The sequence below is a fragment of the Myotis myotis genome, unplaced genomic scaffold (genome assembly GCF_014108235.1).
Source record: "Myotis myotis isolate mMyoMyo1 unplaced genomic scaffold, mMyoMyo1.p scaffold_m19_p_21, whole genome shotgun sequence".
In the NCBI taxonomy this organism is placed as follows: Eukaryota; Metazoa; Chordata; class Mammalia; order Chiroptera; family Vespertilionidae; genus Myotis; species Myotis myotis.
The window spans coordinates 11,728,667-11,755,375 of record NW_023416326.1 but is presented as its reverse complement, the minus strand read 5'-3'; the positions used below and the strand labels follow the sequence as shown (position 1 = coordinate 11,755,375).

The 26,709-nt window shown below is 45.9% G+C and overlaps 1 protein-coding gene across 1 annotated transcript in view; it reads left to right on the top strand.

Moving 5' to 3' along the window:
• The first annotated feature begins 9,855 nt into the window (after window positions 1–9,855).
• PLD5 (phospholipase D family member 5) overlaps window positions 9,856–26,709 on the top strand; it is a 166,505-nt gene continuing 149,651 nt past the window's right edge. The window contains exon 1 of the mRNA XM_036354498.1: window positions 9,856–10,044. Within this exon, the coding sequence (XP_036210391.1) occupies window positions 9,856–10,044 (189 nt within the window). The remainder of the gene's footprint in view (window positions 10,045–26,709) is intronic.

Here is a 26,709-nt window from a genome sequence, read left to right as displayed (position 1 = left end):
TATGTGGCTCGCGAGCCGCAGTTTGCCGACCATGGCTCTTGGAGAACCCAGAGGTTTGGGTTGCCTTTCCCTCTCAGTGGTTGTGACTTTAGGAAGTGTACATACCCAGAGGTAGCCATAGATTTTAATTAATGGCTTACGATAATTTATTTTTTCTGTCCATAAAATTCTACTCAGCCCGGCCAGCGTGGCTCTGGTTGAACATCCACCTATGAACTAGGAGGTCACGGTTCGATTCCCAATCAGGGCACATACGTGGGTTGCAGGCTCCATCCCCAGTAGGGGGCGTGCAGGAGGCAGCGTATCAGTGATTCTCTCTCATCATTTATGTTTCTCTCTCCCTCTCCCTTTCTCTCTGAAATCAATAAAATGATATTTTTAAAAAATTCTACTCACACAATCACTTGGAATAATCCAAGTACACTGATGGTTTATTATATTAGAAATCTAGTTTATAGATCTGTAGTAGGAAAATAAGTAAGTGGGCGATTTGCTAACAGGATTGAAAGGGAGGAAACTGCATGCACCTGTTACTCTGATGTTAACTATAACATATTCCTCGAGTGTCCATTCCTAATGAAGAGACTGAAGCCTGCAGAGTGCACATTATCATTGTGAAGCTGGGAACCCCACCAATTTATAACCCAGGCGAACAGCAGATTTAGAAGATGCCTTGACATGCAGCCTATTCCACAGTAATAAAGGGTGTCCCAAAATTCACGCAAGATTTGAATTTTGAGTGAGCATTAACAGCAACAACAAAAATAAAGCCTAATTTTACTTGGTTTATTGAATCAGATTCTAATATCTGTTGCCCTTTGATTTCAATCCCTTCAATTTGATAAGCATTACCAAGTACCAATGATGGCCCAGGAGCAGGGACAATGAAGACCACAGCTTTGCGTATGTGCCAGCAAAGCCGTGGAGGCCGTTTACCCGATGTGCTATTCCATACATAACCCTACACTGTATACTTTATGAATCAATAAAACATTTACAATTTTTAATTATAAACCTGTGTTTTCTATCAAAATTACTTCTTACGTGAATTTTGGGACACCCTTTATCTTAGCTGCATCAAATAAACCAGGATCTCTCTTCTAAAATAGGCCATTTTATTTTCTGTTTAATTCTGTTAAACAACTCTAAGAACCAGCTTCTTGTCTACAGTCTACTGGCTTTTTCTTTTCTTTTTTTAATATATATATAATATTTTACTGATTTCAGAGAGGAAGGGAGAGGGAGAGAGAGAGAGAAACATCAATGATGAGAAAGAGTCATTGGTTGGCTGCCTCCTGCATGGCCCCACTGGGGATCAAGCCTGCAACCCAGGCATGTGCCCTTGACTGGAATTGAACCTGGGACCCTTTAGTCCGCAGGTCAACACTCTATCCACTGAGCCAAACCAGCTTAGGCGCTACTGGCTTTTTCCAACCTCTAGGACCTGCCTTCCCAAACTAGGTTATAGACTCCAGCTCTGGGAATAGCACATTTTCAATAGCATATAGCATGCCGTCTCATTTGGGAACTATTGATTTAGCATTTATTTTCTTGACATTTGATCATATGTTATTTGTCGTTTCATTAGGAGTTGTCTATTTTGAAGACTGTAAATTCATTTATATCTGGGTTTATGATTTCTCAGGATGTTGAATCTCTGCGAAGCTTAATGAACTCTAAATACACACTGGAAACTCAATACATAATTGTCAAGTTGAAAGTGTGAATTCAATTTAGCAAAGCCCAGCTCTGTGTCTTTGCTAAGATCATCTAAGTGTGTACTTACATTTTCTTTTCATTTATTTATTTGTTTATTTATTATTAATATTTTTTAATCCTCACCCGAGGATATTTTTCCATTGATTTTTAGAGAGAGTAGAAGTGAGAGGGATAGACAGAGAGAAACGCTGATGTGAGAGAAACACATTGATTGGTTGCCTCCTGCAAGAGGCCTGAACAGGGCCTGGGCAGGGAGGAGTGCCGCAGTCTTTTTGCTGCAAGGGTTTAAGAATCTGGAGAAGGGCTGCATATAAATGAATAATCGAGACATGAAATATAAATTTGGAAGGCATGTTGGGGGAGCCAGGGGAGACTTAGTTCTAGAGACTAAGCTCTCTGACTCTCCGGACCCACGGCTTTTATTCACACGCTAGAGGCCCGGTGCATGAAATCCGTGCATAGGTAGGGTCACTAGACCTGGCCGGCAATCAGGGCCGATCTGTGGGGAAACCAGTGGGGAGATCAGGGGGCCCCTGCTGGCACCCGCCTGAGCCGGCCTGGCACTGCCCGCTCGCTGGCCCCACCGCCCACTGCCACTGCCCTCCCTCTGTGGGGCGACCGGTGGGATGACTGCGGGGGGTGGGGGGGGGGGGGGCCCACTGGCACTTGCATTGGCTGGCCTGGGGCCTGTGGGCTGGGGGCAACTCCTGCGTTGAGCATCTGCCCCCTGGTGGTCAGTGCGTGTCATAGTGACCAGTCATTCCGCCAGTCTTTCTGCCGTTCAGTCGATTTGCATATAAACGTTTATTATATAGAATTTTACCCTTTAGCAAAGCAGATATACATATCAAAGGTAAGGCTTGGCAAACAGGAAAAGATGATCAGGTTAGGGCAGTGGTCGGCAAACTGCGGCTCGGCAAACCGCGGCTCGCGAGCCACACGCGGCTCTTTGGCCCTTTGAGTGTGGCTCTTCCACAAAATACCGACTCTTCCACAAAATACCGACTTCTGTGCATGGGCCACGAAGTTTCAATTGCACTGTACGTGTGCGCCCGCACGTGGTATTCTGTGGAAGAGCCACATTCAAGGGGCCAAAGAGCTGCATGTGGCTCGTGAGCCGCGGTTTGCCAACCACAGGGTTAGGGGAAATGCCCTCAGCTGTTTGGCAGCAGGTAACAATATGCAGATCTTCAGCCCTGCTGAAGGTGTCCATCAGCCTTCTGATGAACTTCTCGCATTTATTATGACCTGCTGGACTTGGCCTCCAGCAGAGGAGCCTGCAACCTAGGTACATGCCCTTGACTGGAATCGAACCCAGAACCCTTCAGGCTGCAGGCTGACACTCTAGCCCCTGAGCCAAAATGTAGGGCCCTACATTTTCTTTTCAGAATCTTATCCCCACGCTGGTATTTCCTGGGCATGTCTCCCCCATCTCAGTCTCCACCCTGACTCGCTTCCTCTGCACCTCTGGTTGTGTTCTGTTACAACATTGCTCTGTGTGCTTCTCCAACCAGATCGGGCTTAAATAATTTTTAATCTTGTTGGGTTTTATTTATCTTGTGTCTCCATGGCTTAGCATATGTCCATTGCTAAAATGATCTCACTCATTCATGGATAATAGAGACCATTATAAACTTTTGAACAATAATAGATACAGAGGCAGAGCTGCCTCAAACAGATTGTCAAACTGCAGCGGGAAGGCCGGGGAGGGTTGGGGGGCAGGAGGGAGGGGGGTAAGAGATCAACCAAAGGACTTGTATGCATGCATATAAGCATAACCAATGGATATAAGACACTGGGGGATAGGGGAGGCTAGGGGACTGTCAAGGGCGGGGGGAAAAAAATGGACACATATGTAATACCCGTTGTAATACTTTAAGCAATAAAATAAATAAATAAATAAAATGAATGCTTTCAGAAAGCATAGGAATGGCTGAGCATAGTTAGAATAGAAATGTTGCAAGTAGGAAATGGACAGTACTTAATGTGCCCTGTCTGTCCTTGTTTATCAGTTTAATAGTTTTTGTAACTTGAAACCCATCCGTCAGGTTGACATGTTGACAGGCAGTCTTGGTTCGTGAAAGATGAACGGATTAACGAATTCTTCATCTATTATTTATACTCTGTCTACATTTAACAAAGCCATTAGAAAAAACAACAACCGGAAAAATAGCCTCGTTAAGAATTAAGACCAGGGTAAAGAACTAGAGCCACATAACAGGGAATGAGAAGTATATTGTTGGCTGAGAAAACCTAAGACCAATGGAGGCTCCAGCAACTGAGCATAAAAATCAGCTCTGAGATTTTGTTGTTGTTGTTGTTTTAGCTCTGAGATTTTTGAATTTCGTTGTGGAGAGCTGAATATCTTACCTTCAAAAAGATATTGTGTAGTGAACAGAAGCAATCAACAGTGAATCAGACAAGCATTGAGATGGTGCACATCAGCTTGTATTTGTTTAAGTGATTTACAGCAGAAAAAATGTACTCTAATTGTCAGGAATACTGAAAATCTACGGAGTCAGTAAATTAAATTCCTCTTTAGCTCAAGTGAACAAATGGGGGATGTCAGAGGTGTCGAAATAGTTTTATGATATTTACTAATTCCATTTGGTTGACCTCAATAACAGCAATGGGTTTTCTAAAAAAAACAAACAAACAAAAAAAACAAACAGAAAAGTAAAAGAAACCCATAACCACTGCCAGGGTGCAATAAAAATATAAGAAACCATACTGGCAACGTCCATTCTTCATGGGGACCCAAACACAGCAAATACACCTCATTCTCACATCACATGTCTTCATGTTAGATTTCAGTTTTAAGAATCTAGGGATGAGTGAGAATTATCATTATCATCAGCTCTTTCCCTTTTTGCTGTTGAGTTGGACATACTTTACACTGGATACCACGATCGATTCATAAAAGATGGTCCCAGGTAATTATAGTGGAATTTAGACTCTCAGGGTGATTTTGAAGAATTCCCAGTTCAAAGGCTTTAGGCATGAAGGCCAAATGAAGTGACAATTTGAGCGATTGTCTGATTGACTTCATCCATCCACACTAGGAGTTAAAATAATTCAGATTCTTTCCCCACTGGGAGCTTTTAGTTGTACTAAATATCCAGTTAATCATTTCAACTATCCTCTTCCCCACCCCCCAGCCCCCAGTATACACATTGGCTAATTTTTTGTGACCCAGCCAATAGATGTATTGATACGATGGATCTGTCTCGTGCTCAACTTTGTGATTAAACCATAGCTACTTAGGCAAAGCAGCATAAGTCCCCACTGTTGGTTGGTTGGTTGGTTGGTTGGTTGGTTGGTTGGTTGGTTGGTTATCAACTGAGCTGGCACTAGAAGCAAGGTTTCTAACGCTCCGAAAGATCCCAGTGCCATCCGATTTGGTTCCTTGCGTGGATCAATTGGAGCCTCCGTGGAACTGTGTACACTCACTCCGCTGGGCCTCCTACTGGAGGCTGATAGACTTTCCCCCACTACTCTGCAGCTTCTCTCCAGGTCTCTGTGGGGCTCTCAGCCCAGCACACATGCAAGGCCAGGCGGGCTGTGCATTGAGAGTGGAGCCACCCTGAGCTGCAGCCATAATGTTGTCTCTTGTTGGTGTGTCTCTGTGCCAAGTATCTTCCTAGGTCTTTGTTTCCTCATCTGTCACATGGCGGTGGTTATGTTGACTCGGCAGGGGTTGGATGAGAAGCAAATGACAGAATAATGCCTTTGATAATGGACCAGCACAGGAAACAGAGCGCAGTGCGCACTCAAAACATGAGTCGTTGGTCTAAAATAAGTTCGTATATAAATCCACTTTGTTAATAATTTAGCATAACAGTTAAAAATCCACATTGTCATTTTATAGCTAATCAATAATAGCCACATGGCTAAAGAAAATCTATACGTAGACTAAAAGACCCTTCCCAGAGATTAATGTACTATATTAATGCTTCCGGGAAACATGTTCAATCTAGGACTACTTTCGTTTTGTTCTAATGGTATTATTTTATTCAGATATTCTCCAGAAATAACCTCATAATTTTTTAAAATAGCCCCCTGGCCCGTGTTGCTCAGTGGTTGATCATTGACCTTATGAACCAGGAGGTCACTGTTTGATTCCAGGTCAGGGCACATGCCTGGGTTGCAGGCTCAATTCCCAGTAGGGGATATGCAGGAGGCAGCCGATCAGTGATTCTCTTTGATGTTTCTATCTCTCTCTCCCTCTCCCTTCTTCTCTGAAATCAACAAAAATATATTTAAAATAGAAAGAAAAACCAATGCTTGTTATTTTCCCAAAGGAGCTGGAAGCTTCTGTCCACATAGAAGCCCACGTGTGTTTACAGCATCTTTATTTATCACTACCCAAACTTGGAAGCAACCAAGATGCCTTTTAGTAAGTGAATGAATGAATAAGTGGTACATCCAGACAGGACATTATGCAGAGCTAAAAAGAAGTCTCTTTCTTTCCCCTGAATTTTGCTGTGAACCTGAAACTGCTCTTTAAAAAAAAAAAACAACAGTCTTGAAAAGAAAGTAATGCTGTCTAAAGCTGCCAGACTCACTTCTTGACAACAAAAAAATGACTTCTGGTGTCCGTGTTTTCATGGGACCTTGCAAAGGGTGAGGGTGATTAAGGAGGTCGTCATGCAGACTAACTAAGGAAGGTCTCATAGTTGAAATGTTTTCTTCATCAGTAACAAACCTTTAATATATTTTTTCAGTTGATTTCAGAGAGGAAGGGAGAGGAAGAGAGAAACGTCAATGATGAGAGAGAATCATTGATCCGCTGCCTCCTACACACTCCCTACTGGGATCGAGCCTGCAACCCGGGCAAGTGCCCTTGACTGGAATAGAACCTGGGATCCTTCCTTCCGCAGGCTGATGCTCTATCCCACTGAGCCAAACAGCTAGGGCAGTAAGAAACCTTTAATTTAAAAAAGAAAAAAAAAAAACTGGTCATATTCAGTAAAAATACACCTGAAAATAAAGCATATAAGTAGTAAGAAGTATTCATGGGTGATTTTTTTTTTTTATCTGATGTGGTAAAAAAAATTATTTATTTAGAAACAGTGAACCTAGCTTGTCCGCCAGATTCTGTAATGACTAGATACTGAGCTCTGAGCAGGTCATTTAACCTCCACGAGCTTCAGTTTCCTTTTTTTAAAAACTAGAGCTATCCCGATGAGCGTGCCTCCGTGGTTGAGCACTGACCTATGGACCAGGAGGTCACGGTTCAAGTCCTGGTCAGGGCACATGCCCAGGTTGCGGGCTCAATCCCCAGTGTGGGGCGTGCAGGAGGCAGCCGGTCAATGATTCTGTCTCATCATTGGTGTTTGTATCTCTCTCTCTCCCTTTCTGAAATCAATAAAAATATTTTTTAATGGAGATGGTAGCAATTACTAGAGTGATTTCCCTAAAAAGGCATAGTTTTCAAAAAAAAATATGTTCTACATGAAAACCTGACTTGATACAGACACCATCTGTTTAAATTCTCCTAGAGTGGGACACTTCGTTATTGCTCTGAATCAGATATCTTGTCACTTGTCAAGGTTTGGATCTATCCCATGACCTACAGTATAATCTTACAAAGCAAAATTCAGCAGTATCCTTTTCAGAAAGGCAGTCAGGGCTCTGTAAACCAGCATTATACTAGTAAAAGAAATGTGAAATTGTAGTCATTTATATTGTGTGTTTATACTTTTAAAGAGAAAAATCTGCCCTGACCGGTGCAGCTCAGTTGATTGAACAAAGTCTCCGGCACCAGAAATGGTGAGCGGTTCCATTCCCGGTCAGGGCCCATGCCTGGGTTATGGGCTCCATCCCCCGTGGGGGCCACTCAGGAGGCAGCCGATCCGTGTTTCTCTCTCACCGATGTTTCTCTCCTTCTCTTTCTCTAAACTCAATAAAAACATTTTACAAATAAAAATAAAAAAGAAAAGTCTGTGAAAGCTAAATTGTAACAGCAAAGAAATAGGAGACGCGATAGTGGAATGTATAGTCTCCACAGCCTTTTAATCCTGGTTCAAATCCTGGCTTTGGAGTGTAATTTCTGCTTGAGCCTCAGTTTCCTCACCTGGAAAATGGGGTTAAAAGCCTTTATGTGCAGAATAACTGTGAAACTCAAGAGATTCCCCACCAGCATTCAGCTCCTCAGAAAACCAGTCTAGAATAACCCCAAATTGTGTGTTGTTTGTATTTAGTTGCTTCATCCCCAAATGGACTCCTCAGAGGATTTCATTTCAACTACAATTACTACAATAGCATCTTCTACTACGGATACTCTAAAAAGGCCTGAGACACAACCCTTGCCCTCACAAAACTGCAGATTCCTTCCCGGAGTTTCTTCTTTGAAACCAGCATGCAACTGGGACAGGGCTGAGGAACGCTTCTGCGCAGGCCCCGGGGCGGGAGGGAGAGATGTACCCCCTGGCTGGCTCTTTTTCAAATCTCCAGAATATTCCTCTGGCTTCCGTGCACTCCCCACGCTTTTCAATGCACCTGAGGACCCCTTACCTGGTGTTGTTGTACAGCCTTTAGGTCAGCAGTTCTCAACCTGTGGGTCGCGACCCCTTTGGGGGTCCAACGACCCTTTCACAGGGGTCGCCTAAGACCATCGGAAAACACATATATAATTACATATTGTTTTTGTGATTAATCCCTATGCTTTCATTATGTTCAACTTGTAACAATGAAAATACATCCTGCATATCAGATATTTACATGACGATTCATAACAGTAGCAACATGACAGTGATGAAGCAGCAACGAAAATAATTTTATGGTTGGGGGTCACCACAACATGAGGGACTGTATTAAAGGGTCACGGCATTAGGAAGGTTGAGAACCACTGCTTTAGGTAATCCCCCAAAATGTTTTTGAGATGCTGACTCCAAATATAGTAAAAGATAAAAAAAAACAAAAAAAAAGAAACACCTTAAGATTAACAATTAACATGTCACCTTCTTTGCTTTTATAATCCTCACCTGAGGACATGGGGGGGGGGGGGGGGGTGAAATTCCTAGGCCCTGCAGGGGATCGAACCCACAACCCAGGCATGTGCCCCTGAGCAGGAATCAAACCTGCAACGCTTGGGTGCACAGGTGAGGCTCAACCCACTGAGCAACTCCAGCCGGGCCGGACACCTCCTTCCTAAAGCCATCCCGTCTGGCTGCTGCAGGCTGGGCCTGGGCAGGGGTAAGGGCTGGCCCTGGGGACTCTGAGCAGAGGGAGCCAGCGCACTTGCTGGGGGCGCCCGGGTGTCGCCGCCCCGGGTGGGTGGTGGGTGGGCCGCGGGGCGCTTGGTTCAGTGTGAGCGCAGGTGGCGAGGTCCTGCCGGCCCTGCACTGCCAGGTCCTGCGGGGAAGTAGCGTGCGGGGCTCCAGATGCGCATCCCGGGGGCCATTCTCGGGGGGTTGCTGGGCACCCCGTGCTCTAAGGGCCCAGAGGTGGGAAGTTATTGAACTTTCCGAATAAAGCGGGCGGGGCGCGGGGTGCGGGGCGCTGCGGGCTGGAGTGGGGGGAGGGCGGAGGTGGCCCCCTGGCCTCCGGATCCAGCCCCGCGCAGGCGGGGGGAGCGCGGCGCGCCTCCCAGTGGACATGCGGGAGGGAGCGGGGCGGCGGGTGGAGCGGCGGGCGGACCCGCGAGCCCGCAGCCCGAGCCGCCCGGCCGGGGCGCGGCGGGAGGGGCGGCGGCGGCTCCTCTCTGCGCCAACCTGCGGGCTGGGCCGGCTCGGCGGCCCCTCCCACCGCCCCGCCGCCTCCCGAGCTCCCGCCCCGTCCGGCCCGGGTCCCCGGCGGCGCCACCAGCAGCCGGCGCGGGGAGCGCACGCCCGGGACCGCGGCGGCCGGGGACAGCGCGGCCACTCCGCTCTCACCGCCCGCGCTTCTGCCTTCGCGGAGCAGGCGCCCCCCCCCCCCGCCCCGATTCCCTCTCGCCCCCGCCCCTCCCCCCTCTCCCTCGCCCGCCCCCTCCCGCCTCTCCTCCGGCGCCGCCCCTCCCGCCCGGCGTGCGCCCCCCGCGCTCCCGCCGCCCCTTCCTGCTCCCGCTCCCCGCGCCCCGCGCGCTCGTCCTTGGCTCCCGGCTCCCCGACCCTCCCGAGCCCCCGCGCGCCGCCCGCCGCCGGTCATGTCAGGATGGAGATCCGGCAGCACGAGTGGCTCGCGGCCTCCCCCCACGAGGGCTTCGAGCAGCTGCGGCTCAAGAGCCGCCCCAAGGAGCCCTCGCCCAGCCTGGCCCGGGTGGGCGCGAACTTCTACAGCAGCGTCAAGCAGCCGGACTACAGCGCCAGCGTCTGGCTCCGCAGGAAGGACAAGCTGGAGCACGTAAGGCGCCCCGCTCCCCCCGGCCCCCCGCACCCCGCACCTGCCGCGCGCGCGCACCCACCCACCCACCCACCCACCCCAGGGCGGCCCGGCCCCAGCGCGCACGGAGACAGGGCGTCCGCGCCCCCCTTGCAACCCGGGCTTCCCCGCCTGCACTTTCTGGCCGTGAGGACTGGGCTGTGGGGCGGGCAGGGGAGCCCCCTCTCCAGGGACCGCCTGGCCCCCGCGGGCGTCCGCGCCCTGGGGCTCCTCGGCGCCGGGCCTCGGGGCGCGGGGTGACTGGCAGGGAAGGCGCCGCCACCCGCGTGGTCCGAGGAGCCCGGCGTTGCGCGGCGGTGGCTCTAGAGGGGCGTGTGTGCGGGTTGGGGGGACTCCTAACTGCGCCCGCAAAGTGACTCAAAGAACCTGGGAAGTTGTCGCCGCTGGCCACTCGCCCTGGGCCCGCCACGGGCGGTGTCTGCGGAGTGGCCCCTGGCTGAGCCGCGGGCGAGCCCGCTCCACCTGAGCCCAATCTGGAGAGATGTGCGCGTGGCCAGGAGACAGGGACCTCCACCCCCCCCCCCCCCCCCCCACCCACCACCACCACCACCACCTAGAGTGCGGGCTCCCCGCCAAGCGTCCTGGGCTCTTGGCTGAGCCCGAAGACCCTTCCTTCTGGAAGGAAAAAGTCCCTCTAAAGAGGCGTTTCCTGGATCCACAGTTTCCAATCTAACCCATCGGCAGGTCCTTAAGGCAAATGTTAAAATGAAACAGTTATCGCCAGAGTGCAGCACAGCCAGCTAAGGAGAGGCTGTTTCTTCCCGCAGAGAGATGCCTAATCTAGTTGAGTCTCTTCATGGAATGTGGAGGTTCCCTGTATTTGGGTCACCCCACCAGCTATGTTAGGAAGGCAGGACTTCTGGGGCTCGCACATCTACCAGCATCAACCTGAGTGTGTCCCCCCCACACCCCACCCCCAGGTGTTCCTCCTCAGGGACAGCAAGCTTCCCAGGAGGGAGCCTGCAAAGGGATGTTTCTCTTACCGGAAGGTCTCTGCCTTTTGTCTCGATTAAGTCACTGAAAGCTCAAATTGAAAGCTCTAAGTTGGGGACCAGTTTCTGCCTCGGAGAACCATTTCCTTAACACCAAAAGGATGTCTCATCCTTCAGACCCGGGAAGTAATGGAAGCAGATTTCCAGGATGGCAAGTGGTTTTCGAGGCAAGGGTGTCCACTTAGAAATGAGAGCTCCGGAATCGGCATAGGGAACCGCTGACATTATTACTTTAAAGGGGAGCGGATGGCATCTGCGTGTCATTGGGCACTTGATGTTATCTGGTGTGAGGACCCGGGAGATCGGTGGAGCCTGAGGATGGTGATGCATCTTCATTTCACTTGCACTCGGAATGTGTGTTCATTTGCAGCGTGTGCTTTCAGCCGATCTATTTCCTTTCTCCTCCTGAAAATCAATAGCGCAATCTCCTATGAGTATGCCTCCTTGAGTCACAGACACCGCATGCGATATCTTTCAGTGGTTTCTCCCACTCAGGTTTTCCGTGAAAGGATGAAGTCATCCCAGGTGGGCCTGGCAGAGTCGCCACCTTTCTGGACAAGTAGACGATGCTCAGCCCCTCCAGACAGTGAGGGACCGAAGGGAGGAGAGGTGGTGGTTGGAAGCATGCAAGGATCTGTGCTTTCTTCACTCAGGTGCATTGCATCCATTTTTTTAAAAAAAAAATCAATAGCCTCATTTGTTATTTAAATGAACAGCAGTTTTGTTTGCTTCTCACATACATTTCGTGAAACATACTCTGTTTTTCTCTGTACTTGCTTTCAATTAGGAAGGGGCATTTGCATCAAAGGAAGTCTTTTATGATACTCTTTTGCTCCTTTGAAACATCCACAAACTTTTTAAAGGAAATAATATGTATGAAAGTGCTATGAAAAAATAGCATAAAAATGTAAATGTGTCTGAATTCAATTCCTGGGTATTTAGAACATATATCAGCGGTGTGTACATTACGATGTTTCAAATTAGTTAGATCTTGGAGATTTGAAAACCCATAACAAATGCTACCTGGTATATTATGGCCACACATTACATGGAAATGTAGTGTTGACTATATGATAGACAACGTTCTGAACACACGTGGCACCTTCGGATTTGGGTGTTACGGAGAGTAGGGTGAGTGCGTCATGTGAAGTTCAAAGGTGATGGTGGTTTAAAACAACAGAACACCCTTTGGTCTGTCTCAACTGCAGGACCATGATTTTTATTATGAATAATGATAAGGGAGATCATTTACATGAAAGCAACCTACTGTGATTTTGCTGCGGTTTTAAGAGTCAGTCTGGTGGTAAGGGTATAAATAAATGATGGCTTCCGTTGACACACGCATTCCGTCCTTGCCCTAAAGGAATTCCCTGCAGTGAAAGGTGGCAGGGTGTGGGCTCTGTCCAGACTTCGGAGGCATTCCTTAATGTGAAAGTCAGTAGCACAGCGTCAGGTGACAGCTAAAGAATATATTCCCACCCACTTCGCTGAAAATGAAGATAAGTGGTTTCTTTCTCCTTTTCTAGTGTAAAGGCTACAGGACTAGAGACAAGTGACATGAATGGGTGCAGGATTGGAATGCTTTCAACCCACCTGGAAATCTGATTCCTGTCATTCCTTGGTTGCTAGACACTTAACAGGATGAATACCCATTAAGAAATAAACGCATGTGAGGGAATTCTTCCATCCTTGAGTCTTGATTAGAAGCGACAAGGAAGGTGTGTTTGTACCATGGATTCTGGACCTTGAACTCCACTTGGAAATTTCAGGGACAAGTGAAATTGCTGGGCACCCATAGAATGTTTGTTATCTCATTAGCTACAGACAGCGAGCGCTCTCGGTCCTTCTATTATTTCGCTTCCATTTCTGTATCATAGGCTCATGGCTTCAGAAGGGTTAGGTTTGGGACCCCATGGGCGTCTGTTGTCTGTAGGATCTATGTGTGCTTTAGGCATAATGTCAAGGTGAAATATATGGTCTAGCAAAGCAAGAGGAGCAGGTGGACAGTTCTTCACCCCCCAGCCCTCCCCTGCTCCGTCAGCCCTCCCTGGAGCTGGTGCCCGAGCTGGTGCCCTCGGGACTCAACATTGCTCTGTGGTTGGACCACCCACAGGGAAGAGTAACATTAGACTGGTGTCCTTGGGTGGCAGCTGGCCTGTGTGAACTTGTTTGGTGTGTGTTTTTTTTACAAAGTGGGAGAGGCTGCTCTGCTTGGTCGCCTGGTTTCGTGTCTGTTGTGTGTGGGTAGACGTTCCCTGATGCGTTAACGGAGGTGGGAATGCCGTATTTCCCCTCCTGCTTATTCCGTTTGCTTTTGCCAAACTGTGGAGAAGAGTGGACTCTGGGTAGAGGCTCTGAAACCCACATCTGGGTTCAGGCTCTGACCCCATCGCTCGTTAACTCTGATCTCAGGCACAGGACTCGGTTCCCAGGAGGCCGAGTCGCAGGTTTGCCGGGAGGATTCAAGGAGACAGCCCATGTCTGCGCTGCGTGACACACAGTCCCCTGGTATCGGGGGCTCCACACCACAGAGGTGCATGCTCCCCTCATGCTTCTCTCTGGCAGGTTGACATGTGTCTTCGTTCATGTGGGCCGCTGTGAGGGTACCATGGCCGGCTTGGACGCAACGAGCATTTATCTCTCACAGTTCTGGAGGCTGAGAAGTTCAAGATCGAGGTGCGGGCAGACTTGCTTCCTGGCTCCTAGGCAGCCCTCTTTCCCTTGAGCCCTCACGTGGTGGGAGGGGCGGGGGGAGCTCTCTGGAGACCGCTCTAGAAGGGCACTAATCCAAATCCTGAGGGCGCCAGCTTCATGACCTAATCCCCTCCCACAGGCCCCACCCCCTCGTGCCAGCATGCGGGGCTTCAGGATTCAACATCTGATTTTTGAGGGATGGAAACATCTGAATTTGGGGGAACACAAACATCCAGTCTATAGCAACAAGGTATTTTCCTCCTTTCAGTTGTCTGGGCTGAAGGAAGTGCCATGCGGATCGCTGTTTTCATGGTTGTCAGGGTAGTTCAAGGGAGGCCGGTGAGTCATGCACCGCCTCCCACTGTGTCCACCCAGAAGTGATACATCCTCTGACTCCTTTTTATTGGCCGGAGAAAGTTTCATGGTCAAGGCTGCTACCAAGAGAGTGAGGAAGGCAGATTCAGCTAAGATCCAGAAGAAAGCCCTACCTGGTTTGGCTCAGTGGATAGAGCGTTGGTCTGCAGACGGAAGGGTCCCAGGTTCGATTCCGGTCAAGGGCACATGCCTGGGTTGCGGGCTCGATCCCTAGTAGGGGGCCTGCAGGAGGCAGCCAGTCAATGACTCTCTCTCATCATTGATGTTTCCTATTCCCTCTCCTTTCCTCTCTGAAATCAATAAAAATATTAAAAAAAAAAAAAGACAGAAGAAAGAGAAAGAACATCCATGACTAGTCAGTAGGACACCAACACTTGTCAAGCAGGTAACACAGTGCGTGGCCCGTGTGACATCTCCCCGCACGGTACCTATAGGCGTGATTTCTTCTCAGGTGGGGCCTGGCGGGCCGGCTGATCCCTCACCCTTCACCCAAGGGGCTCCCACTGTCCAAGTTTGAGAGCAGCCTGTCTGCATCTTAGTTCTGGACACAGCGTGTGCATTCTCTATCCGGCAAAGCCAGCTGTTGGCCACCACTTGGCCTGGCCTCCTGGCCTGGGGGCCTCTTTCCTGGGCCAGTGGCACCGCTTGCTCCCTGCCTGGCTAGCCCGTGGCTGACTCTCCTTCTCACTCTCTCTGCCGGCGGTGCTAGCAGAGCCCAGCTCCTTGCCCGGCCCCCAACCCCTGCTTTCCTTTCGAGCTCTGTGCTGGTTGAATGAAGCCTGGCGATGTTTTCTTTATCTGCACAGTGACTCAGAAAGCCTATTTAAAATGAAAAGAGAAAGCAGAAGAGAGAACGTGTAAAGAGAAGAGGCTAGCATCCTAAATGTTCACACTTGTACGGAGCCCCGTATCTTCCTTGGTTTAGTAAGTGCCTCTCTTTAACAACAACAACAAAAAATCACCTCTACCTGTGAATTTGCACCTGCTTCGATAGAGGGTATGTTGCCAGTGAATAGTAAATAAATGCCAAGTACACGCTTGCCTTCCGGAATAAATTATTCACGCCCTGAGCAAAGAATAAATGGCTGGGAGCACACTTGGTCGCCGTGGTCTAGGCTGTTATTATGTAATGCCATTTATGTCCCACAGAGCACAGTACGGTACCCCACAGTGCCGATCAGTAAAGCGCCGAAAGACGAAGTTCAGTCTAAGGGAATGAGTCTTTAAAATGTTCCATTAAAAACCTATCAGACAAGCAGAAAAGATCCTTTTCCATGTGTATCTATATTGGCCAGACTGGGTCATTTTATTTTATTTTATTTTTTAAATATATTTTTATTGATTTCAGAGAGGAAGGGAGAAGGTAAGAGAGAAGCATCAGTGATGAGAGGGAATCATTGATGGGCTGCCTCCTGCACGCCCCACACTGGGGTATGGAACCTGCAATCCAGGCATGGGCCCTGACCGGGAATCGAACCGTGACCTCCTGGTTCATAGGTTTGATGCTCAACCGCTGAGCCGCACTGGCCGGGCAGACTGGATCATTTTAGTCCGGCAAACATTTAGGAACATTAACATTTATCAGGATTGTTTCCCGTGAGATCTTAGATGAGTAGTTCTCAACCTGTGGGTCGCGACCCCTTTGGGGGTCGAACGACCCTTTCACAGGGGTCGCCTAAGACCATCGGAAAACACCTATATAATTACATATTGTTTTTGTGAGTCATCACTATGCTTTAATGATGTTCAATTTGTAACAATGAAATTGGGGGTCACCACAACATGAGGAACTGTAGTAAGGATCTCGGCATTAGGAAGGTTGAGAACCACTGACTTAGATAAACAGGACAGACAGAGCCGAGGTCGAGGCAGGACTCTCTGCCTCTCTAGCTCACCGGTCAAGGAAGGAAACTTTAGGTGTCTCTCGAGTGTGTTCTAATGGAGCTCAGTGTTGTGGCCGTTAGCACGCTTGTCACCACTGTCGGTAGCATACTTGTTCCACTAATGGGCTTCTCTCACTGTGGGCTGACAGTTCCATTGGTTTTGAAGAACCATTGACTTCTTTGAACTCTGTTGGGTGTGGCTTATTGACTTATTTTAACATCATCATTAGTCTGTAATATCATCATAGTATATTTAACTTGAGAAGCTCAAGGCTATTGTATTTAAGATTCTTTTTTTTTCCCTCCCTCCTCTATATAATAGCTACGTACCAACTTCTGGCTAGTTTCTCTAAAAAGGTGTCACTTCCCTTTACAGACTTCTGTGTCCATCTCAGGTTTAAGCCTACATAACAGTTTTCAGTTCTTCTCTTGTAGCTCTAAAGATCAAGAAAAATGATGAATCTTTTGAACTTCTGGGACAAGGAAGTGGGTGCAATACATTTTCATACTGAATTGGCTGCTGGGTGGACAGGTAGGCAGGCTATCAGCTCAGAAACTTGGCTCCAAGTGTGTGTATTGGGGACACTTTAAGCTTCCGAATTGCCTGTGAGCCACGCCTATACCGGTTGTGCTGTGTGCTTTTAGAGGACAACTTAGATGTTGAGAGCAGTTGAAAAGCCAAATTGTGGTTGTTAGACACAGACCTTTTTACCAAAAAAAAAAAAAAAAAAAAGAACATTTCTATTTTTTCAGAAATACAGAAAAATGAACTCAATTTCTAAACTCACAGATCAAGCCCTTACACAGGGCTTCTGAGATAAGAGACATACCTAGCTACCTTCCCCAGGTGGACTCATGCACGTGGGGAAAATGTCACACATGAGGGTGAGCCACCTGACCAGGTGTCGTGGGACTGGCTGTCACGGCCAGTGGGTGGTCCACGTGGCTCTTTATTCTCTAAAGCAGACAGCCAGCCTTGTGCACAGACTGTTCTTGGAATTGAGGCATGATGGTGGTGCTGCCAATAAGTTATTAGGTCTGATTCAGTGATAACATGAGGCGTTAAGTTGAGAAGATGGGCCTCATTGAAATAAAAAAAAAAAAGCACTAACTGGCAAACTCATTCTCAGTGGACATTTATTGAGAGAATCTTTTATGTGAAAGGCACTTTGTTCAGAGTATGAGTACTTTATTCAGCAGCATTTACATGGCGCATACTGTGTTCCAAAGGGCAGGGAACATCCAAAGACTAGAGCAGGGTCCCTCCCTCAAGATGTTTAAGTTTTATGAATACAGTTATAATACAATTACAGTGTTATGCATCGTACAGAAAAGTGCAGAATAGTACAAAACACTGCCCTCAAAGGACTTGTTTAGACAAGAATAATATATAGCTAAAAAAAATAAGGAATGCATCCTGTCATGTAGAATGATAACAAAGTTGAATTTATTCCAATAATGCGAAGTTGGTATAACATTTGGAAATCAATTTATGTAATTTATCACATTAGCAGAATGAAAGTAAACCCATATGATGATCTCAATAGGTGAAGTAAAAGCATTTGCTGAAATTCTAAACCTGTGCATGATAACATTCTCGGTGAACTGAAAATAAAAAGAGACTTCATTTACCTGATAAAGGATTTTTTTTAAAAGAATCACAGTTAATGGTGAAATATGGGGCAGAGATGTCCACTATCATTACTTCTGTTTAGCATTGTGCCAGAGGTCATAACCAATGCAATAAAGCAAGAAATAGAAATAAAAAGTAAAAATAAGAATTAAAAGGGAGTAAGAAAATTGTCATTATTAGCAGAAGACATAGTCATGTACACTTGAAAATCCAGAGTAAACTACAGATATAGTTAGTGAATTAATAATGCCTCTGGATATATCACAGCCACCAGATGCAAAGTCAATCTAAAAAATTAGGGGGAAAAAATTCCAAAGTAAAACTGAAAACCATTAACATTTAGATTATCATGAAAATATCAAGTATTTAGGAATAAGTCTAGCATAAAAGTATCAAATACGTAACGAGACTGACAAGGCCTCTTGAATTCTCTCCCAGATTGATCTATAAATACGATTTCATTGAAAATCCCAAAAGTCTGTGTGTGTTGAACAATGATTCTAAAATTCATATGGAAATGCAAAGGGCCAAGAATAAACAAAACCATCTTGATGAAGAAGAACAAAGTTAGATGACTGCTTCCAGATAACAAAACTTTCTAAAAAGCTAGGTTAATTAGAGCAGTGTGGTTTGGTGCAAGGATAAGTGACAAGATCAGCTGACAGAACAGAGAGTACAGAAACAGACTTGTGTATATTTTGTTACTGACAGGTACTCGATGACAAAGGTGGCAGGCACAGAAGTGCAGGTGGAAAGAGATGGTCTTTTAAAAAATGGTATTGAGTCCGTTATCTGGCTATTTTAAAAATGGATCTTCTCTTTTATACCACACACAAAAGTCAGGTAGATATGAGTTGTAGAACTAAGAAAGCGAAACAATGAGGCTTCTAGAAAATCCTATATAATAAAAGCCTAATATGCTGAGTGTCCAGTCATCTGGTCGTCCGTTCAACCAATCAAAGAGTAATATGCTAATGATATGCTAAGGCCGCTCAACTGCTTGCTATGATGAGCACTGACCACCAGGGGGCAGACGCTCTGACCAGTAGGTTAGCTTACTGCTGGGGACCAGCAGACTGGAACTGAACAAGATGGGCCAGACATGCCTTGGAGCCCTCCCGCAGTCCCTCCCTGGCTGGCCAACCTCCCGTGTCCCTACTCAGCCCCTATCATGCACCAGTGGGGTCCCTCGGCCTGGCCTTCACCCTCTTGCAATCCAGGACCCCTCCGGGGATATTGGAGAGCCGGTTCTGGCCCTATTCCACAGGCCAGGCTAAGGGATCCCACTGGTGCACAAAGTCGTGCACCGGGCCTCTAGTAATATAACAAAAAACCTTCATCAACTTGAACTAGGAAAAAATTCTTACGGAGTTTTAATCCCAATGAAGATTAGTAAACTGAGCTACATTAAAATTAAGTAATTTGGTCTATGAAAGAGTCTGTTAAGAGAATGAAAAAGCATGTCACAAAGAAGCAGGATATATATATTTCCAACACACACACTGACAGAGGGTTTCAGCCAGAATATATAAACAGCGCCAACAAATCAATAATAAGAATGTAGACAACCCCGCAGAAAAGTGAGCAAGACATTTAAACAAGAAAAAGTGCCTGATGTCATCAGTCAACAAGAAACTAAACAGTTAAAACAAAATCATACAGCATTATACAATCACCAAAATGGCTGAAATTAAAATGATTGGCAGTAATAAGTTTTGATGAAAATGAGGAGCATCTCTAGCTTTTGTAAGTTGTGGTAGGACTATATAATTCATAGAGACACCTTAAAAAACTTAGCAATAACTAGTAATTTAAACACATCTATACCTTATGACTCAGCAATTTCAAGTATGCATTTATTAAAAAAAATTTGTGTATTTATGTGCACCAAAGACATGTACCTGAATGTTTATTGAAGCTTTATTTTAGTAGTTCCCAATTAGATGTATCCCTAATATCCAGTATAGTTGACTATCTCATTTTCTAATATCTAATATCCTAATATCCAATATAGTTGAGTGGAGAATGAATTCTAATTATTCATATAATACTTTAAAAAATGAAAAAAGTTTAATTATATGTGTACATATCTATATGTATATGCATTCACGTGGATGACTCAGACTTTACAATGAGTGAAATCAAGACATATAGACTACAGGATTCCGTTTATGTGAGAAAACAAGCAACGCTAGATTATGGATATAGAAATCAGAATTAATGGTTACCTCTGAGGGTGAAATGGGCACTAGGGAAGCTTTGGGGGAGCAATAGTGTTCTGTCTCCTTTTTTAGGAGGTGGTTCCGAAGTCATGTCTACCAAGCTGTACGCTGAAGATTTGCACATTTTGTCTATCACATCTCCATGATGATTTACCAAAAAAGTCAAATGTATATAGTGCCCTTCCCTTGCTTACTGCTCATTTCTGGCTACATTCCTCAGACTCTGCTTCTATCCTATTCTCTCCAGCTCCTAGACCAGCCATGCGCAAACTACGGCCCACGGGCTGGATCCGGCCCGTTTGAAATGAATAAAACTAAAAAAAAAAAAAAAAAAAAAGACCGTACCCTTTTATGTAATGATGTTTACTTTGAATTTATATTAGTTCACACAAACACTCCATCCATGCTTTTGTTCCGGCCCTCCAGTCCAGTTTAAGAACCCATTGTGGCCCTCGAGTCAAAAAGTTTGCCCACCCCTGCCCTAGACCTTGGGCCCTGATGCCTTCTGTCATTGTCTTCATGTGGGTGACTCTTACCTGTCACCCCCCTGAGAATGGCTTCCTGGATCCTTTCTTCTCAGTTCTACCATCTGCTTTCAGCAGCCTTCCATGTCCTCCCTGATGCGCGTATTACACTGTGTTCTGACGGTGTGTTTGTCTTTTCTCCTGGACCGCTCATTCTTTAATAAATCCTTACTGAGCTCCCTTCTGGAGCAGTTCTTTAGGGAATTGTAATTCCTGAGGTTGAGAAACCTTACATCACTCCTGTCCGGAGAAGCTGGTTAGAGAAGGCTTCCCCCTAGGCCAGTGGTCGGCAAACTCATTCGTCCACAGAGCCAAATATCAACAGTACAACGATTGACATTTCTTTTGAGAGCCAAATTTTTTAAACTTAAACTATATAGGTAGGTACACTGTTATTAACTTCATTAGGGTACTCCTAAGGCTTAGGAAGAGCCACACTCAGGGGCCAAAGAGCCGCATGTGGCTCATGAGCCGCGGTTTGCCAACCACGGCCCTGGGCCAACAAGAAGAGCTGCTGGGTTGAGGACTGGCCCTGAATCAAGGGTTTCGAGTGGGGTCTGAGCAGCAAAAGCGTGTTTGGAAGATGGGGTTTGTTTAAGGGAACGCTGGGTGTGCAAACTCAATGGTAGATGAGGGCAAGACCTTGGAGGGTTTGAGGAGTTGAATGGCGAGCTGGAGATGGTGGGCTTTCCTCTGTAAGCATGGGGGGAGATATTTCAACAGGCACTTCAGTTAGCAAGCTCAGGCTTCGCTGCTGGTGGCCTGTGGTGTCTGGGAGTGAGAGCTGGAACTGGGGGGACCCGCGTCCCGTTCCTTTTAGTGGTAGAGATGGGAAATCACACCAAAAAAAAGTGTGGCAGAAGAAGAAACGTTGAGGAGGGACAGATGCAAGAAATACTGTGAAATAAGAGTTCATGGGCCTTGATGCTGTGTTGGCTGTGAGGAGTCCAGAAAGCTGATCCATTAGCAAACATTCCCCGCGTGCCAGGGATGTCCCAGAAATTGTAATTGGCGTGATGGGGACAAGGAGGAACAGGGAAAATGGCAAACACGCCTTGGGAGTTGGAATTCTGCCCTGTTTATCTTTGTGTCTTGGGCCGGAGCCATTGTTACTGGGTTGATCCATCATACCACGATTATTATGACATTAATTAACGACATTCCAATTCCTGCTCCCCACAGGACACTGAGCTTCAGGCTGGGGAAGATTGCAATGGATTTGATTGGACCTTTGACCTCAGTTGCTCATGATCTAGTCCAGTGGTTCTCAACCTGTGGGTCGCGACCCCTTTGGCGGTCGAACAACCCTTTCACAGGGGTTGCCTAAGACCATCCTGCATATCAGATATTTACATGACGATTCATAACAGTAGCAACATGACAGTGATGAAGTAGCAACAAAAATAATGTTATGGTCGGGTCACAACATGAGGAACTGTATTTAAAGGGCCAGAAGGTTGAGAACCACTGATCTAGTCCTTCAGAACTCAACTGTTTTCACCTTTAAACGTAAACCTGGTTAGGTGCCCCTCCTGTGTGGGCCCATGACATCACAGCCAGGCATCTGTTATAGCCCTTAATGCACTGTCTTTTTAATTGCCTGATTGTTTATCTTTTACCTTCAGTGGAAAGTTTAAGGACAACAATGCAGTCTTATTTATAACAATGCACCCTTAATGCACGGTGCCTGGTAGACATCCGATATTGATTGACTTGACTATGGAAAGAGTGGAGGAGTGAGTGAGTGAGTGAATGAATGAATGAGTATGTGGTTAGGGAGGCAGAACTTACACAGGAGTGATGATCAACCATGAGTAACACACAGGAGGCGTTCAAAAGGCAGGCCCTTGCTCTTATGACTTGCATAGAGTTGCCTTCCTTACTTTATTAGGAGAACTTTTTTCTGAATATATCACTTAGTTTTATGTTGCGTTTAGATCAGTGATGGCGAACCTTTTGAGCTCGGCGTGTCAGCATTTTGAAAAACCCTAATTTAACTCTGGTGCCGTGTCACATATAGAAATTTTTTGATATTTGCAACCATCGTAAAACAAAGACTTATATTTTTGATATTTCTTTTATATATTTAAATGCCATTTAACAAAGAAAAATCAACCAAAAAAATGAGTTCGCATGTCACCTCTGACACGCGTGTCATAGGTTCGCCATCACTGGTTTAGAGTAACGGTCACAGAACTGGTATTGAGATCAAGAAAAGAAAGTTGGTAGCTGGGGAGAATCTGAGTGTGAAGGCGATGGACAGGCAGAAAGGCTTACAGATCCCATGGAACTACTGGGGGTGGAGGCATAGTCACTTGAGTTTAATCTTTTATGTCTTTCCTGTGTTTAAATGCCAGAAGGGCAGGATGTACTTCTTAAAAGCACAGCGCTAGATGGACAACTTGCCAATGGGGATGTCTGGGTTTCTGATTAGAAACTTCATTTTGCGTGTTAAGATGTGTAGTGATCAGGCATCAAGAGAATGTCTAGACCAGTGATGGAGAACCTTTTGAGCTCGGCGTGTCAGCATTTTGAAAAACCCTAACTTAACTCTGGTGCCGTGTCACATATAGAAATTTTTTGATATTTGCAACCATCGTAAAACAAAGACTTATAGTTTTGATATTTATTTTATATATTTAAATGCCATTTAACAAAGAAAAATCAACCAAAAAAATGAGTTCGCGTGTCACCTCTGACATGCGTGTCATAGGTGCACCGTCACTGGTCTAGACATTAGCTTTGCTGAAGATCGCTCTTCTCGGTAGCTTAATTGTCAGGGGAGAGCCAGTGAACTCCAGAGGTAGGCAGTTATGTGTGGGTAATGGGGCCCTTTCCAAGGGTACCCCTTTCTGCTGCCCACCAGAACTTGACTCTCTTGTTCTTAATATATTTTTATTGACTTCAGAGAAGAAGGGGGAGAGAGAGAGAGAGAGAGAGAGAAACACCAGTGATGAGAGAGAATCATTGATTGGCTGCCTCCTGCATGCCCCACATCGGGTATCGAAACTGGAACCCAGGCATGTGCCCTGACCGGGAATCGAACCGTGATCTCCCGGTTCATAGGGCTCGGCCAGACTTCCTTCTTTTTCAGAAGAACGGTAACGGCAGTTCTCATGAGTTCCTCAGCAAAAGCAAGTGCTACATCCTGGTTTCTCCACTTACTGTTCTTTTGGTTAAAGCCTCTTTCGCTTTCCACGCCTGCACTTGTGTTTGCTGGAGCCGGGCTTTTATTATACGCTCATTCTGTTGAGATGCGCTGGGCTGGAGGGTGAGAAAGGCCGTGATTTCTCCGCAGGCCGGTGCGTGTGTGGGTGTGGGAGTGCTTGAGCTGCAAACTGGAAGGGCCGTCCCCTTGTCTTTCATCTCCAGGTCGGATGATGTCATTTGTCACTCACAGCTCAGATGGTAGGTCTCCCTTTCTCTGGCCCATGATATGAAACCGTAGGATCCAAGATGATACCCCTATATCTTGCCATGGTGTCTGTGGGAGACAATAAGATCACAAACATGTCAACAGATATGCCCTTCACAGCTTCCCTTAGAAATACGTCTCTATTGAGAAAGCTCCTCCAGGTACCCAATGAAATCTTGTTACCCACAAACCCGTTTCCCCATTGTTCTGTCCTCCTTAGAACAGAATAAAAAATACCCACGCACTCAGGGCGAATCGCTCCAAAATATCAGCGTGATTTGATAGTGAATGTCAGTTTGCCAAATTTCAAATCCCATATATTACTCTGCATTTCGGCAGAGTTGTGATTTGTAAGACAAGTTTTAAAATTCAGAATCGTTAGGAAAACTGGTTTTTAAAAAAGTCTGTGTGAAAAAATTAAAACATAAGGAACATTACTTTTCACTTCAGGGGAAAACAGCTTTCCCCCAAGTATTCAAGTTGGGGTTTTTTTTGTTGTTGTTTTTTTTTAGAGATATAAATTTCTAAAGTGGAGATCAGTAAACATATATGCTAAAAAGTGAGCTTAAGCTATAAGCTTGTTTGGGGGAGAGTTGGAATTTATTTTTAGATGTTGTAGCGTAAGAAGTGCTTCCATAGATGGAGACAATAACTCGAAAAGGACCCGCCTTGGAGACTGCCCTGGGGTTTAGTGCCTCGTATGGAAATGAACTGAAGAGCCTTCTTGCTCTCTTCTGGAATGACGAGTCCCAAGCGGGCCTGTGGATTGCAGAGTCCGAGAGGTTGTCCTTCCTGCATGTTGGAGTTTCACAGGCTCTTGAAGGACACTAGTGGACACCCATATTTATCCATTTCCCCCCAACATAAGCTCCTGAAACAAATCAACTGAAGACAAAGCAGCTGCTTTTGACAGAATTTTAGGGGCTAACGTGATCAAAACAATACATTTTGAGCCCAGCTGGTATGGGTCAGTGGTCAGGGCACATGCCTGGGTTGCGGGTTTATCCCCAGTGTGGGGCGTGCAGGAGGCAGCTGAGCAATGATTCTCTCTAATCATTGATGTTTCTCTCTCTCTCTCTCCCACTTCTCCCTTCCTTTCTCTCTCTAAAAATAAATAAAAATATTGAAAATAAAGAAAGAAAGAAAACTAGAAAACTCTCATGCTTATTTAGTCCACTTATGATAGGTTCAGCCTTGAGTAAGAGAATGCCCAAGTCAGAATGTCTCAGATAGTAAGGGCATTTATTATCTCACATGAACAGTTAGAAGGGATAGGTAATGCAGCAGCTCACAGCGTGGTCATAAGGCATCCTTGCGGTGTCCTGCCCACATTCCTGACCCACAGAGTCCCTGCGTACAATAAAATGGTGTTGCCTAATGGGACTGAATTTAGGGGCGGTTTGTTTCGTGGCTATAGATTGATACTGGAACATTCCCTAAAAAGGAAGTAACAGCTCATCCCTTACGGAGTGCATCTTACTGCCAATTAAGATGCGCTACACTAGGCCAAATAAGCAAGCAAACAAACCACAGTATAAAGTAAGAAGAGGTGAGAATCTTAAAAGAAAAAAAGGAAAATGTGGTAGAAAAGGCTAAAGATAAAGATATATTGATATAGATATAGATACAGAGTTAGGTATAGATATATAGATAAATATAAGTTATGACCGATTCATAAATATAAAGGCTCAGGTGCATTATTAGCATAACTCTTTTAAAAAATATTTTCATTGATTTCAGAGAGGAAGGGAGAGGGATATAGAGATAGAAACATCAGTGATGAGAGAGAATCATTAATCGGCTGCCTCCTGCACACCCCCCACTAGGGATCGAGCCCGCAAACCCAGCATGTGCCCCTGACTGGAATCGAACCCGAGACTCTCCAAGTCTGCAGGCTGAAGCTCTATCCACTGAGCCAAACCAGCCAGGGCTAGCATAACTCTTTATTATTAGATTTTGCTTCCAAATTCTTCATATAATACCCAGTTTACTCAATTAAGTCCTTTGTTACATTTATTATCCTTTCTACTAATTTTTTCCCCATGGAATCTACTTATAGCGTATTATGGTCTGAGAAAAGAACCATATGTGTCAAAATGTTCCCTTAATTATCTCCTCTGAGATATTAATGGGCAATAAATGCAAGAATATGGCTCATTTCACTAACAAATAGATGCAAATCAAAACTTTTAACTCTTTGGGTGGAAGTAAATTGTAAAAACCCTTTTCTCTAATCATTTGACAACATACATCAAAAGAGTTAACGCTACTAATACCCTTTCACCCCGAATTGTTTTCTTTCATAAATTTATTTTAAAGAGATTGATATATATGCATAAATTTTTCTTCAAGGATATTCCTCACAACATTCATTCTTTCCTTTATTTAATCAAAAAGTAGTTATTGACATTACGATTCTGAGACTAGTTCCATTGTGTGAGTTCTGCCTTTTTCTTTTTTTTTTTTTTAATATATTTTATTGATTTTTACAGAGAGGAAGGGAGAGAGATAGAGAGTTAGAAACATCGATGAGAGAGAAACATCGATCAGCTGCCTCTTGCATACTCCCCACTGGGGATGTGCCCGCAACCAAGGTACATGCCCTTGACCGGAATCGAACCTGGGACCCTTGAGTCTGCAGGCCGATGCTCTATCCACTGAGCCAAACCGGTTAGGGCTGCCTTTTTCTTTTTTTTAAATATATTTTTATTGATTTCAGAGAGGAGGAGAAAGATAGAAACATCAGTGGCGAGAGAGAATCATGGACCTGCTGCCTCCTGCACACCCCCTATAGGGGATCAAGCCCGCAACCCGGGCATGTGCCCTGAGCGGGAATCGAACCGTGACCTCCTGGTTCATAGGTCAACGCTCAACCACTGAGCCACACT